Source organism: Phlebotomus argentipes, unplaced genomic scaffold (assembly GCF_947086385.1).
Source record: "Phlebotomus argentipes unplaced genomic scaffold, Phlebotomus argentipes genome assembly scaffold_18, whole genome shotgun sequence".
NCBI classification, from domain to species: Eukaryota; Metazoa; Arthropoda; class Insecta; order Diptera; family Psychodidae; genus Phlebotomus; species Phlebotomus argentipes.
Genome location: NW_026776177.1, coordinates 16,242,319 through 16,259,310, shown reverse-complemented (window position 1 = coordinate 16,259,310; position 16,992 = coordinate 16,242,319). Strand labels below are relative to the sequence as shown.

Genomic DNA, 16,992 nt, shown 5'->3' with positions numbered 1-16,992 from the left:
GACAGTGAATATATTCCGTGTTGCTCATCAGTCACAATAAAAGTGTCATCGAATGTAAATCGATTACGATTTTGTGGTTGAATCACATTCAACCGCAAAAGACTTTATCAGCAAAATTTTTCGCTTCTGTCTCTTCGTGAAGGAACTGATCGTTCGAAATGGACGAATATCGCCACCACACATTTTTATCGGCGCATATCGCCAAAGAGCATCTCAACAGAAGTCAATCAATATGCGCGAAATATCTTTTTATCGCGCTGTTTACATTGATGTCTCATCAGTTCAGTTGACAATTCCGGGCAAAAATTATCGTAAGTCATTTCATCAGTGTTTACATGAATTCTAACACAAAATTCGTGAGTGAGATAATATTTTCGATATACACGCCTGAGCATTGACGTAGGCAGGATTCGAAGAAGCATTTTTCAGCTCAATCTTGCGTATTTACCTAGTTGAAAATGCAGAAAGAAGTATTTTTGATGAATTTTCAAGCTCCGTCTTAGATTTTCTGTGAAATATTCCCTACGCTCATGCGCCTGTGTAAATATTGCGTCTATCGACGAACCTCTTGATCGGGATATGCATGATATTCCTGATAAAAACGTGAATGATGACATGATGGGATTGTCTTTCGAGGTTTCATGTCATGATAATAACGATATCATGTCAAGTGGCTTCGCACTTGTAGCAATTTCAGCTTTCTTCACCTTTTCCACCTTCCTAATTCCCTGCGGCTTTTCGTGGGGCTTTGCTAGTTAAATCTGGTGCGCGGGGTGTAAAAAGTCTTATCACTCTTCTGCTCCTCCTTCCATCGTGTCAGAAGCTAGCAGTGCAAGAGCCATAAACTATCAATTACCGCGCTATTAACGTGTCAAATTTATGTTATCGAAAAATCATCAATCGTATCATTTTTCTTGAGCCTCCGATAAAGCCCTAATAGACTCAATTTTTTGGGTATTTCCTTCACTCAACAGTCATATCAGACAGTCAATTGAGAGTGGTCGAATACTCAAAATCAATATAGATTTTCGTGTCTCCCCGATCGGATTTCACGTGAAACAAGTCAATTAAGTTGTTCAGCTACTGGGTTTACAACATTTTATGTGGCCCACGAGATTTATCACTGGTGGAAAAAAGGAACGTTAAAAAAGCACTTTGTGCCTCTCAATGGACAATTTTTCATTCATATTTCACCACACAAATATACACAGTGTTAGTGGCAAATGAAATGATTATTGAAAATAAATTTTAAGAACTCCGTGCACAATGAGTCGAGTGCATTCGTAAAAGTTCAATTCAGTTGCATTTATTATCCTGCAAAATTCGAACAAGAACACTTTTAAATCTACCCGTTCTTCCAGTGTTTAGTGGGAAATTAATCGAAGGCATTGAAGGTTCAGAATTGATGTGATCGAGTATAACAGAGCAAGTAAGAGTCTTTATTGAGTGTTTGAGAGACAATAGAAGTTCGTTATTTGCGATCGTATCAGCCGCCAATGAGTTACGAGGAAACATTCAATGTTGAATGGAGTCTCGAATACATTTTTCAGACGAGCAAAAGAACTTTTTTCTGCACTCGCGTCTCTTGTGGTGTTTGTTATTTATAATGCCTCGCTAATTGTGAAGTGGCTTTCCATGGTTAAAGTTGCATCTGCTGCTGCTTCTCATCTTTATTGAGATATTTTTCCTGCAAATCCCAACACGGGCCGAGGGAAAAAATGTGTATTCACCGTGACGAACTGCACGTGTCTCATACACCATTTTCCACTCCGTGGGTGACTCCTTCCTTCACACTCATGTCCACTGTCTCATGTACAATTGAAAGTGCATTAGTGCTTCCTCTCGGCTGCGAAATCTATGAAATCTTCGCGCGGGTGAGGCTCAACAATGCGATTGGCAAGATCCATTTGAACAGGCGCGTTTTTGAGAAATTATTCAACATCGATTACATCCAAAACTGACAATGAGCCTCTTTATGCCGGGCCAAGTTAAATGCTGCATTTATCATTAATGTAGCATTTAACAATATTCGGCTTTATTTTAGTCCATGGCGTTGATACCGGGACACACGCGCTTAAACTGAAATCGAAACACGTCGCAACGCGACGCGCAGTCACGAATGACGTTCAGTGAAGATGTGTGTGAGAATTTGACAGCCCACACGCATGCGCCACCGCGCAGTTTGAGTCGACTTTTAAGTCCATGTCGGACTAGCTTTATTATAAATGCTGCATTTATATTAAAGCCGACACGGCATAAAGAGGCTCAATGACAATAAAATGTTTATTGGCTCATTTTGGCACCTATATTTTTGAAGGAAATTTGAGACTTTTTCAATTGATATGAAACTCAAACTAAGCGGTCATTACAACTATACAAATTTTGTATTTCAATTCGTATGAGCTACGAATTTGGGTTGCAATTTTACGCTTTTCATAGCTTATATTAATCAATCAGTTTCCTTAGAAGATTGTCCGGAAACACATAACCTCAATCTGGTGCATTTAATGTATATTATAATTCTTGTCCTAAACAATCTAGATTTTACTTAAACACTTTTTTTCTATTACTATCCTGCACAGTTTTTCTAATATAAAATTTGACATCTTATCTTACAAGACAAGATCGTAAAGTTGCGTAGAGTCGTAAAGTTCAGTAGAAAGTTTTTTTTTCTGTAAAATAAAATAGATGAATCACTGATAACACTATCTCTTGACTTTCTGGGCGAATTACAAGTGAGAAAAAGAGCGCTGTGCTATCATTTGGTCTTTACCTAATTTAATTGATTTTTGATCTCTTTTTAACTAATTGTTGATTGATTGTTCGGTGACACTGAGCAACGTCAGCATATTGTGATATACCCAATAGCTCATCTATCAATTCAGCTCGTGGACATGTTCGATTTGATGTCTCTCCTCCTCTTTTCTGCTGACACTTTGGCGCTCTAATGAATTGGGTTTTTTCCCCCGTCGACATCCATAAGTCCCCAGATAAGCAGAGAAAAACCTCCTGCCTCGCCACTCTATTGTTTAAGACCACTCAATCTGCTCCTCATTTTCAACACATTCCTCTGGCGCTATTGCCATGAAATGCCTCCGCCGCAGTTTTATGGGGAGTTTGATTTACATGGTTACTGACCTCAGAGATGAGGAAAAAGTCACAATTGACTTTCTCAAGCTACTGTTAGTGCATCAATAAGAGACTGATCATAAAGGAGTCAAGTAGAAATTCACTATATTATGTTTCCTCACACTATAAACAAACTCCGCTGGACTGTGTCGAGATGGAGTCACGGCGAGAAGACTGAGTGGAGAAGAAAAAGAACAGGGGAAACATTACGAAATAATAAACATATTCATAATTTTTATCACTTTCAATTGTCGATGTCTCTGTCAAGCATAAAAAAGGCTCCTAAGTGGTGGCCGGAGATTTCAGTTTACCACCACAGAGAGACAGAGAAATGTGTAACAAGAGATATCTTGTATGGAAAAGCCACTTAAACTGGAGATCTTCCAAATGCACTCCAACAATATTTAGTCATTATGAACTCTCCCTTTGCCGTCCTATTCATCTGTTGCACTGGCTTCTTTTAATAGTGGGAACGTGACAAAAGAATAAAACTTTGCGCCTCACAGTGTAAAAATAATACGGGATCTGCATCGTATTTCATTGAGAAGCCAAATATAATAACACAATGAGTTGCATGCGATGATCGACTGGCAATTTGCATTCACTGGAGATCATCCTGCGCGACAAATGGAGTCATCAGCCTAACCAATAAAGCGATGACGACTCAGCACTGTGACGCTCGGAGGACTGATTAGGGCGCGAAAGAGTTCGCAATGTTTATGAAAAGTTGAAATGTTGGCGCATATTTTACACGACTTTGCAGATAATGATGAGACACATGCGAAAATACGATGTATTTGCATACTTTTGCTCACTTTTAGTATCTTTCTCAATTTCGAACTCCTCTTTTGCCTTCCGTTTGAGAAACACTGCACGAGAATTTTTGCGGTGGCGGAATTCAATTAAAGACATCACAATAGACATCGCGAAGTTCAAATTTTTTTCGTTGAAGAAAGAATAAATATGGGTTTTCCTGCAATTTAATTTCAGCCACAATGGAGGTGAAAAAGAAATTCCATTTCCGCTTCGTGTGGAAAATTGAAATGATAATTGACACAAAAGCAGCACAAACTTCCATGGCGAGAGAGAGAGAGAATCTTTCAATTTCATGCAATGGAGAGGCAAAAAGGATAAGCACAAAAAGTCATGTTGAGAAGGATTCTTTGGGAAGTTGTGTGATAATTAATTTTCTCACCGGGAGGTAAACAACGCCCAGTGCCATCATATAATCATTGAAAATTCATCTCCAGAATGTCCTCATCGTCTCCCTTTTGCCACCAAAAGGGATGTTGATGTGTGTTCTCTGACATTTCCTCCTCATATTCACACCCTTTTCTTCACTTTCACCCCCCTTTGGAAAATTCTCTACTGGGAAATTTATCTGTAGGATGAAAGTGTGAAAATCATCCCCCTTTTTCATCCCACTGGCTTTTTGCATGTTCTTCTCGGGCGAGAGTGAGAAAATCGCTGTTTAATCTCATCGCAACACTTGCCAGAAAGTGTTATCAACTGTCAGAAACATTCTCTCCTGAGGTGATTATGGATTTTCCGCTTTTGAGCATCAAAACAATTTTGTCTGTGTTGTTTTATCACGCAGACAGATTGTAATCTAATGTTGCGTCGCTGTAAGGAGAGAGAAAAAAAAACATTGGGAAGGGAGCGATTATGATTTATGATAAACAATAAAGTAGGTTCAAAAGTCAAGAGGGTGACTCGGAACAAGTGGAGAAAATTGATATTTAATTTTTTCCGTCAATAATTTCGTCGAAGATCAGCAAGAAGTGCTGCGCAAAGGGGTGGGAAAATATCAGTCTCTCTCTCGACATGGAGGATAATTGCAAAAGTTCACATTATTTGCGAGATGTGGAACCGACTTCCAACTGAAATGCAGAGGAACTTCCCGCCAAAAATTCCTCCAGAGTCCCTTCGAATGCCCTCGAGACGTTCAATGGCTGTGTAATGACTATTATTATCGCCGTCAGGGGCCTAACAGTCCTGTTATTTGTGTGCTGAGATCCTTTCTGTGCAAGCATAAATATGCGTCTTTTGATAGTGAATCTCGCCTAAGAAATTGGCTTCTGACTTTAGAGTTCTCACACACTTTTTCAAGCCATCAACGAGTCACTTGAGACCAACAAGGAGAGCAATTCTAAATAGACAGAATTCCGAGTGATCTACGAATTACTCTGCTAGTTTTCCAACCGTCTGTATTCCTTTGATTCATCCCAAATCCCATGAGTTTCTATGGACGATAGAGGTCAAGTAGTGTGAAGAAATATTCTTGAGATTTTCCCTCCCTCTCTCTCACGTGAATGAAAACTACAGAGAAGCCTGTAGAATTAACCCTTAACACTCCTTGAGGAATTCTTGTGGCACTTCAAAGAAAATCGAATGCGAGAAGCTGAAGAACAAGCAGCTGATTTGGCTGCAACTCTTGGGCGAATTTATTCAACTCGTGGCATTGACTGACATTCTCTCAAGTTATCTAACCATCATCGAGGAGGTTATGGTAAAAAAATATGCTCTAAAAGGTGAGTCAAACAATGCGGAATAGAGTCGCGAAATTCAATCGCACTCCTCAATTCCATGTCCTACCCTTGACATGAGACCAGAAAGGAGGGTGAAAACATGGCAAAGACTTTTGCATTAACATTCCTCTGCCAAGCAATGTATTTAACATATGGCAGAGGAGGCGTGGTACAACATGAAGAGGAGACCATGAGGAGTTCTGCTTTTTTGTCACTCCTGGCTAAAGGTGAGCGGAAGTCTTTTGGGAATCCTGAAAAGCCCCGGAGAATCTCTCCCTCTAACAATGCCTCATGAAAAATCATACGCCGGAAGTTAACTGGCGTGCGCCATGTCATTTGCGATCATTCGATTTGATACCCAACCAGATATAAATTCATTTATGTTGTTCCAATTTTTCCCATATCGTCTTTCTATTGTTTGTGTGCCCTCGTGGAGGATTTTCTCTTGTGGTCCTGCCATGCTTTACAACATTCACCACTTTGTCGTGCAAACGGTCTGCGCAGTTTCTGGACGGCAGACAATCCAGCGCAATCAGGAATAGGTGTGCAAGATGCCTTGACAATATGTCTGATTGACCGGCAAAGTCGCACCAAATCATTAATCAATACTCTTCTCAATTCACCCTTTCCTCACAATTGGTTTGCGTGACTCTGCCGAGGGTTTCATATCTAATCTCCTCGGCCACTGTCTCGGCACTGCCTTCAATATATCTTAATTTAACAATATTGAGAAAGTGCCGTGACAATCAGCCACTTAAGTCACCGAACAACCCCTCTCGTTGGTTCAACTTAATGGAATTTCACGCTAAGACTCACTTTAGGGGTCGAAGATTCTCCACTCTGAACCAAATTCACGTAAATTTTTGGAAATTGAGGTCGTGAGGGATTTTGGAAAAAGAGTTTTGATATTTTTTCAAATTCATCAGCCATGAATGTGTGGTGATTGTATAATAAAAAGATCCACATTCTCACGGTGATCGAGATTATTACCCCCTTCATTTCGCATCATAGCGAAAGTTGGTCTCATGAGAGTTCATGTCCTTCGGGATTGACATCTTTCTGTGACGATTTAAACAGAAGCATAAAATTTGTAAATTGGATAAGAATTGATGTTGGTTAAAGGACAAGAATTCTTCTTAAGACTATAGATTCTTCTCAGATCTATGGTCTGACAATAAACTAAGATTTCCCCCATATAAGGCAAAACAACGAGCAAGTCTATCTGTAAGGATTCCCTTTGAATTTTCCCAGAAATGTTTCTGTGAGCAGAGAGACAATGGCAGTGAGATTGCAGAGCGAATGCCAATGACCCCAACTCTCGTGGCAATGTAAAAGTGTCAAGAACACAAAATCGGTTGGAAAATGTGGAATTGCGTCAATTGAAAATTCGCACAAATGGTCAAAAGGTGGAAAATTTTTGACAAATTCAATAACTGCTGAGAGATTTTTCAATATTCACCTCATCAAAGAGCCAGAAATCACCCGGAATGTCCGTGATTGATGTGACGTGTGCGGGGTTCGGACAGGAGACCGCACTCTTCACTCCCCAATTCCCAGGACACTCGATGGAGTCACTCACGCGGTGACCGCCCAGTTGGCTCGCAATCCATATTCAATTTCAATTTCTGCTTTGATGTGTCGAAGCCCTGGGCTTCTGGCCACGCAAATCGGGTGGCCGGAGTGACTGGCAGAAGCTGTGGGCGGCCGAGGCTGAGGTTAGTGCTTTCGGGGTGAGGATATCGAAGAGGGGCGCAGTGGTTGCGTGGGAAATTCCTTCCCTCATCATCCCGAGGCATTTATGTAAGTCATCTGTTTTTTTTCCACAAGGGGTGATTGAATTTCCACTCACGGTGGAGGAAAATTATCTTCAAAATTGAATGTGTACAATTTTCCCCGGTAAACACAATTGCCAACACTCGCTGTGGAGTTTATCAAATTCAATCGGGGCGCAGCTCCTGATGATTCTGTGCGGGTGACGGAGAGAACACCCGGTCTAATTACCCAGAGGCTGTTGATTTTTGAGCACAAACCAGGAGAAACCGTATGATGAGTTCTGGTTGCCAAATTGCATGAATTTTTTATGAGAGCGACTGTGTGTGTTGATTCACAATTTGTTTGCATAAATTGCAAACAAAATTAACAATAAACTCCCCGGTGCTGCCAGGATGCCAATGATAGTCCGTGGCCAATAGATAGAAGGTGTTGAATGGCGTGGAAATTTAATTAACTCCAGAGGTGTCTTGACTAGCTGAGAAAGTGTTTCTTTTTGTTACAATAGGACACAGGATTCGTACGAAGGGACATTTGATGGCAATCTTGCGAGATTAATGTTCGCCACTTTAGCCCAGAAATGGACTGACGACAAAGCTATGATCATTTGCAATAAAATTCAATTGTGAAATTTAAAATGTGTATCCCCTATCAAAAAAAAGAGGGAATATCACCAATCCTCCCATCGGGAAATTGGCTTCAATTTAAAATCTCAACACGTTTATGTTTGCCATTCGATTTAGAATGCACTCACATGAAATTCCCATTGAATTTTCATCCAATGCCCAATTCATGCGAAGAGAGAGAGAGAGAGAGTCGCTTTTCCTCTTGCCGAGTGGAAATGCCGTACAAGTGGAGGAAAGTCCTTTCATTTCAGCCACACAGAGTCGCACGAAATGTGGAGATTCGGACAACAATGGAGTGATAAGGATTTCACCAGAGCAAAAAAAGAGCGAAATCCAATACATTTCAGTGGTGCGACGAAGAAATTCTTTCACCCTCTATCTTTTTGGCGATAAGAATGCAATTTATTCTTCCGACTCCCGATTAAATTCCCACCCTTTTTATGCCTGGCCTTTTGACTACGGAATTTTATCATCCAAATGTGAAGTGGTGAGAGAGTTGCAAATGCACCCCGAAAAAGATATTCTATATATATCAAGAGGGGCATTTAAAGTGACATAAACAACCAGAAATAATGGTATTACTATCAAATTGAGTGAGAATTTACACCCTTTCGTCGACATCTCAAGTGAAGACTGACTTTCACGCGTCAGAGAGCGTGAATAAGATGGGATCAGATTATGCTAATTAGGGATGTTTTTCGGTGTGTACACACATTAGGTACTTTTGATGCTCCTGTACGTTTTATTTATTGCTCTTTCTCTCCTCAAGATAGCGTGCTTCAATTGCTCTTATTCAGGAAAAAAAGAGGAATTTTACGTATGATCTGTCACACACTTTGCATATGAAAGTGCGAGGAAAGAGATTTGAATGTTTCATTTCATATGAATGTAAATTCTATGTGATCTTACCTTGCGCTCTATGGCGTCTGGCTTGTTCAAATTTTTGTGAACTACTGTTCGTGTGTCTCTCTTCACACCACCACATTCATACATTGTCTCTCATCCACACCACCACCTCTTCAACCCTCTACACGGCCCTTCCTGCACTGGCCATTGTCCGCCTGGCTGGCCACAACACTACACACTTTCACTATCTCACTTCCTCCGGGCCATCTCTTCATGAGATCCGAAGCGGTTGAAGTCACTTCGGGTCCTTCACCATCACTCACTCGTTTCACTACGTAACGATCATTACTCTTCACTTCCTGGACACGATATGGTCCCAGAAACTTTGGTCGTAGCTTCAGTCCTCCTCCAAACTGAGTCCTCTTGATCGCCACTAGATCTCCTACTGCATATCCGGGCGCGTCCTTCCGGCGCAAGTTGTACACTCGCCGATTCTGCGATTGGATCTTCTCAATCTGCCTCCAGGCTGACTCTCTCAAATTGTAGCGTTGCTCTTGCAGCTCATCCTGATGATCCTTCTCGAGAATCTCCACTAGACTTCGATCTTCAGCTGTTCTCATCTTGACTCCCGTCATCAGCTGGAATGGCGTTGAGCCAATGCTGCTCTGCAGGGAAGAATTGATGCATCTCTGCGTCCGTCCAACATATTTAAACCATTCGTCTGGTTTATCAATCGCCAACTTCGTCAACATGGGCACGATGATTCGATGAATCCGCTCCACTTGACCATTTCCTCTCGGCACTCCTGTGGTTATGTGGTGAAGATCGATTCCTCTATTGGCACAGAAATCCTTGAACTGCCCCGCTGTAAAAGCAGTTCCTCGATCAGCGATGATTCGTCTTGGATCTCCCCACTCATCGGTCAACACAGTCAACTTCTTGATTGTCTCGTCGCTCGTTGTTCCCTTTACTGGGAATATCCACACAAACTTGGAGAATGCGTCCACAATCGTGAGAATGTAGTTGTACATCTTCCTCGTGGATGGAAGGGGCCCCAAGTGATCCATGTGCCACGTATCAAATGGAACTTCTCCCTTGGGAATCGGCCTCAACTGCCCTTCCAATTTTCCCGTCTTTTTCTCCGCGAGAATACACGGAATGCAATTCATCACGCACCTTTTGAGTTCATCGTCAAGTTTTGGGATGAAATATTCCACAGCCAACTTTGCTCTCATCTTCTTCTCGCTGATGTGCCCGGCAGAATGGCATTGTCGCACAATCTCACTCTTCATGTCCTCGGGCACCACCAAAAGTTTTCTCTCACCATCAGTTTTGTAGAGAATATCACCTTCCATCGAGAAACCTTGATGTGGTCCATTCTTCAGCGCTGCAGCTATCGCCTGAATGTATGGATCTCGTCCTTGGGCTGCCTGTAACTTACTTCGAGCCTCTGAAGTAATCAGCATCACATGACATCGCGATAGGGCGTCCACATGCTGCATCCTCACACCTGGCCTGTGCTCTGCGGTGTATTCGTACTCATTTAAATCCAATAGCCATCGCGCGATTCTTGGATTTATCTCCTTCTTCGTCATCGCCAACTTGATTGCGATACAGTCCGTAACCAACTTAAATTGTATCCCCAACAGATAAGGTCGCAATGTCGTCACAGTGTCCCACGCAGCAAGGAATTCCAATTCGTATGAATGGTATCTCGTCTCAGGCCCTTTCGTGGATCGACTATGGAAGTGACAAGGATGCATCTTTCCATCTTCCGCACATCTCTGGAAGAGAATTCCTCCAATGCCATCCTTGCTAGCGTCCGTATGCACTTCCGTCTCCGCCGCTGGATTGAATATCCTGATAACTGGCTCCTCTGAGATCAGTTTCTTCAACATCTCGAATGCCCGCACTTGTGCGTCGCCAAATACGAACACTGCTTCACTGTGCATCACCTGTGTCAATGGACGTGCAACTCTACCAAAACTCTCAATGAATTTCCGGAAGAAATTCACCATCCCATGGAATCTCTGCAACTGCTTGGCTGTCTTGGGCTGAGGAAAATTCAACACAGCATCCACTTTCGTCCTACTCGGTGTGATTTTTCCTCCCGCTATCTCATACCCAAGATATTCCACGGACTTCTTCAGGAAGTGGCACTTCTTCCAGTTAAATTCCAATCCTGCCTTCTCAGCGACGTTCATCACAATCTTCATGGCCTCTAATCCACCTGTCTCATCTCTGGAGGGAATTATAAGATCGTCCACAAAAGCTAGCACAATTCCCTGGTGGATTAAGTCACGCAAAACGGCACTTATAAAGCGTCCAAAACTCGCTGGGCTGAGGCAAAGCCCAAATGGCGTCTTAAGGAACTCATACTGTCCTTCATGGGTCACGAACGCGGTGTACTTTCGACTCTCCTCCTGCACCGGCACGTGAAAGTATGAATTCTTGAGATCGAGTGTAGTAAATACTCTCGCGTCAACCAGTCTGTCCAATTGGTCATCAATCAGGGGCATCGGATATCTGTCGCGTTCAACTTTGAGATTTAGCTCACGATAATCAATGCACAATCGATAGGAACCGTCTTTCTTCTTCGCGAGCGTCACGGGGCTGGCATAATCACTGCTAGTCTGACGAATGATTCCCTGATCTTCCCATTCACGCACCTGCTCCTCGATACATCGCTTCTCCAAAGGTGCAAATCGCCTGGGACGATGAACCACTGGTGTGTCATCTTTCAACTTAATCACTGTCTTCACGCCGACATCTTGCGGCTCTCGTGGATTGTATGAGGAAATCATGGCTTTTATCTCCGTCCTGAATTGAGAGGGACAATCAATTTCATCTGGATCTGACTCAACTCTCAAAAGCCAATCAGCAGCGTCAGTCGGGGATTCCTCGACACAATCGACTTCATCATTAAAGCCCTCAACGTCATGATTATCAGCAGGTTTAATATTGGGTTTAATACTCACGATACCTCCACTAATGCTGTGCGTCACCGTCATCAGGAAGTCAGTTCCCAACAGCATCAATTTTCTCAGAGCTCTCTTCGAGGCGATGTGAAATACCCAATTGAACTCATTGCCGTCGATGGAGAAGTCAAGTCTGACTTTTCCCTTTGGCCTCTCCACATTTCCGCCAAAGCCGCGAAGTCCCCTGAGCGGCTGCTCAACCACGGCATCAGCAGGGCGGATCTCATTCCACAAATCCTCACGGATCACGCAAATATCACTGCCTGTATCGACGAGTGCTGACACAGACTTCTCGTTGATCATCACATTCACTTCGAAATTCATCTTGTCGTCCTCGTGAATCACATTTACTGTGGCATCCTTCTTCTTGGCGGATTTGGCATCGCCCTTCGTCTTCTTGTCGTCCTTCTTCGTGCATCCTGTCGACTTATGCCCAAATTCACCACAATTAAAGCACTTCTGCCCACGCTCCTTGTGGGGACAGGAATCACTCTTATGCCCCTTTTCGCCACAGTTAAAACACCTTGGGAGATTTTCCTCTTTGTTGGCACGCTCCTTTTTGCCCTCCTTACGATCAGTAGGCTTCGTCTTAGCCTTTTTCGCCTTCTCCTGCTGCCGCTCATACCTCTCTAGCTTCTCCTTCAGTTCTCGCAGCGTCAAAGACTCATAGAGATTCATTTTTTCCATCGGCTCACCTGGAATGCCATCGCAGATGTACTCGCAAATGGTGATTTCGTCAAAATCAGCCAACAAACCAATCCTCTGCATCTCATACACGTATTCCAGATAGCTTTCGTCCTTCTTCTTGGTTCGCTCCGCCAGCTGGCGATGCACATCAGTGGGCTTCACCTTCCTGCCGAACTCCTGGATCAACATTCGCTTGAGTCCGAGCCACGAAGAGACACACTTCTGGGCGAACAGGAATTTCCTCGCCGTACCGTCCATCAACTTTCGGCAAATGAGGATTTTTTGCTGTGGAGTCCATCCAGCCAACTCCGCAACGTCCTCAAATTCATCAAGCCACGTGTGAATACTCTGCGTCTTGCTGCCTGAAAACTTCTCCAGGCTGTCCTCGCCGTCCCTGCAACTCACAATCCTCACCTGAGTTGCATCAACTTGGACTTTGGGCTTCTTCGGAGTCGATGTCTTCAGATATTGCCACTTATTTGCCGTCACAAATTTCTCGTCGTCGTCGTCTTCAGCATCACTATTCGTATCGTCGTCAATTTCGTCGTCTTTGTCCGTGAACAAGTCAGCGAACTTCACAAAAGCTTGCTTCTTCTTGATGGCACCGAGTGATGATGACTTCGTCGTCTTTGGATTGGACTTCTTGGATTTGTCAACTTTGAGAGAACACCCGTCATTTGGTTTCACTCCTGCGTTGTTCCCATTCGTCTCGGGAAAACCCTCGAATTCCTCAGCCATGCTTGTCGAATCACCACCCCATGCACCGTCGTTGCGCTCCTGAACGTCATAAGAGCGTTTGTTGGCGTAATCCTTGCGAAGTTCGTCCTTCTTCGCGTTGGATTCCGCACCGTCTTTCGTCATTGCTGTTTTCACAGCCTCCGTCACGAGAATCTTCACCAGAGCCGACTTGTCGCCTGTCGGCGAGATGCCAAGTCGTGCACACTCTTTCTCCAGTCCCAATTCGGTGAAATTGGCCACCAAATCTTGGAACGTCGTCATCTCTCACTGATTGTCAACAATACACCTCCAATTGTCGACCAAATCACACTTAAAATCGTTTATTTCAATCACTTTTTAGGCTTTTGCCCATCGTCCATCTTCATTGTTTTGATTTTCACAACCACTGCGCGATCACTGCGCCACTCGCGTCGAACACTTGTACAGTTTTTTCGCGCACTCTTCGGCGTTCCGCCATACGCCCGCGACGCCTCTAGTGGTCGCTGGCCGCAGCCACTCCACTCTTGTGGTAGCGCCCCACAGAGACTCCGCCGGCGTAAATCGTCTTTTCCACTTAAATCGCACACTTCACAACTTCGCGATTATACTTCGCACTCGTTAAACTTCACTGAACTCTATTCTGGGTTGAGCCCCCATGTAAATTCTATGTGATCTTACCTTGCGCTCTATGGCGTCTGGCTTGTTCAAATTTTTGTGAACTACTGTTCGTGTGTCTCTCTTCACACCACCACATTCATACATTGTCTCTCATCCACACCACCACCTCTTCAACCCTCTACATGAATACATCGCAGGATATGAATATTAATTGAAACATGAATTCTACGTGGATGCTGAAAGATATTCACAGCTTTAGGATCTCTTCCAACTTGCAATGCAATAAAATTACACGTTATAAGTGGTAATAATCAAGGTGGCCCAGAATGTCCCTCTGCAGATCAGCTCTGTTGGAATCTACTCTGGATTCAGCAGGGAAGATATCCTTTTAAAAAAATATCTCCTCGATTCAATTGGAAATTAATGCTAAAAGAGGTTTCAAATAGTCGGAAGAATGCACAGCGCAGCTATTCAAATGCGTGATCACAATAATAAACAAGAAATATATTGTAAAAGAGGGAGATTATCAACAATGCGACTCCCTGCCGATGTGACAATCATCAAAAGTCGTGTAAGAGTCAAAAATGTGCGAACATGCAGAGATGCATTTTATTATTTATTATTATTGTAATGCCTGAGCGTCGATCTCGAGGAATATTCATCGACGGGGATCATTTTCGATCCCTTCGATGCCTTTTAATCTCCTCTTCTCCGCTCTAGATTCCTTCAACTTATTGTTTCGCGCCGCACAAAGTGATGGGAGAGGAAATCGAATTCCATCAAATGATATTACAAGGAGGTGCCATTGTTGTGAGGGAAAATTGTAAAGAAATTTGCTGCTGCGATGGTATTTATGGGTGGTCTCGCTTCTCTAATATAAATATTCACATATAATTCTTAACGGGGTGTTCAGCCTCGTCAGTCTAATTGCGATATTTACACATGAGAAAACCCGAAGGAGGAGATTCTATCAGTGAGTTGAAAATCCTACAATCTCGCGGAAAATCATCCACAGAAAATATGTATTTGAACGAACACTCAACACCAACACATCATATTATATATGGCACATTATGTGTATAAGAGCGACTGTATAAGAGTTTAATTATTCTGAGACATTCCTGCACAGCAGCCGAAATGCTCTGCATGATGTCCCAGCATCCGCCAGAGATTCTCCTCATTCGGGATACTGCCAGTGAATGCGGTGGAAGCCAGTAGTCGAACAGTAGGAGTGAGTCGAGAGCGATGTAGTCAGCATCCCTTTAGCACCGCCCATTAGGCTCCTCCCTTTGCACACAGTCTTCTATCTCAGAGTGTCCTTTCGATCCCTCCGTCTATCTCTGCGGAGACTCACACAGCAAATCTGCCCCGATTCATCTCACTGACACTGACGATTGCCTAGTGGTGGTGGTAGGGGCCCTGAATGCGGCTTCTTTTCTCTCCCGTTTGACAATTAAATCAAAACAATTTCAGTCTACCCTTAGCATCCGGCAGACAGACACTGTTTGCCCATCACTTGGCACGGAGAGTGAACATTTTCGCGTGAAAACTGCCCAGTGAATTTGCGCAAAAAATTCTCACTTCTGCACAGATTTAGTGACTCTCAAAATGGCTAAAATGTAGTTAATTTCTGACTGAAAGTGCGACTAAAAAAGTGACAGAGTTTCATGGTTGCGTGCAATTGATCCGGTTGTATACGATTATTAACAGCTCATATAAAATATCTGCGGCGAAATAAACAGCCTAAGAGTGATGCAGTGACGATTATTAAATCCATATTATTTAGTGCAAATGATCTAAACCAAATGATAGTTAATATTAGAAAATGTCAGGTAAATTAGTCCACAAAAATGTGCCAAATCCAATATTTTCCGTTGCAAAAATTGTCCCTCGGAATTGAAGAATGTGAAATAATATCCTTCACGAAATTTAACACTGCCAATTCCCTCTCTCTCTCGTGTTGATATATCTTTCATATTCAGGTGCGGTGTTACATATATTGTCTCCCGGAGAAACACGATTCGTCACACAATATAGACAAAACAAATCTGCAGATTGATTACCCAGAGTTTCTAAACTGTTTCAATGTCTCTGCAATTTGATATCTTTGATGACTATTTAAACATTTGTCTCCATCTTGTGGCAAAGGATGCCAAAGAATGATCAGAAAACTTGCTCATTAAGATAAATTCTAATCAACTCTGTATCATTTATCGAACATATGTGTGTTTGTGTAATTCAAGGTGGAGAGAAAAGTTGCAGAAGTGTCTCATTGAAATGCATTTTTATTTTCTATTGAATAGTCAACAAAATTGCTTAAGATATCTCTCCAGCAGCATCTGTTCACCTGTTCAAACAGCTTATTCCAAGACAATTGCTGTGCAATTCGCATTCTCAAACACTCCTATTCACTCTATCTTTGCACAGGTAGCAGTGGTGACGAGCTTGAGAGTGGTCGAGGACTCGCGGCGAGCCTTGACGTTCCACCAGGACTGCAAGTGATTCCATTGAGTCCGTCTGAGGAGTCCAAGGAGCGCCTGAAGGTGAGCCGAATCCATCCAATAACACGCAAGAACTTGCAATAAAATGCTACATTTATTAGGTGAGATCGAGAGATCAACTGTTCGCTGAAATGGCCAAACATCACAGTCCACCGCAGGAGATTGAGTTGCGAAGTGGTTCGGTGTACGCCAAGAATCTGATACATCGCAATACGCAGTACGGACCTTACGTGGGAAGATGGACAAACGAGCCATCGGACAAGAGATTCGCCTGGGAGGTAAGTCAATCTGTGAACTCACTAACCTTTCATCACCTAAAAGAATGGCCCAAAACCAATTTAGCCACAAACAATATGTGGCTATTTGCTTATTGTGGCACAAATCGATGGCAAGAAGAATGGACGGATGGAGAGACAAGAGAAAATGCTGATACGGTGGTCCGTGTGGAAAGTCTAACAATGTCAATTTTCTCTATTCGATGACGAGAAAACAATTGACTTGAAGTGAATGTGGGAGATTTTGCCATGGCGGATCCTGGAAAATTCGAGAGCAAATTGCTTGGGCACTTTCAATCAGTCGTCATTTGGCAGTT

The 16,992-nt window shown here is 42.9% G+C and overlaps 1 protein-coding gene across 1 annotated transcript in view; it reads left to right on the top strand.

The window, feature by feature from the left end:
- LOC132260382 (transcription factor hamlet-like) overlaps window positions 1-16,992 on the top strand; it is a 49,410-nt gene that overhangs the window by 8,978 nt on the left and 23,440 nt on the right. Inside the window, exons 2-3 of the mRNA XM_059758448.1 lie at window positions 16,327-16,442; window positions 16,502-16,678. Of these exons, the coding sequence (XP_059614431.1) occupies window positions 16,327-16,442; window positions 16,502-16,678 (293 nt within the window). The remainder of the gene's footprint in view (window positions 1-16,326; window positions 16,443-16,501; window positions 16,679-16,992) is intronic.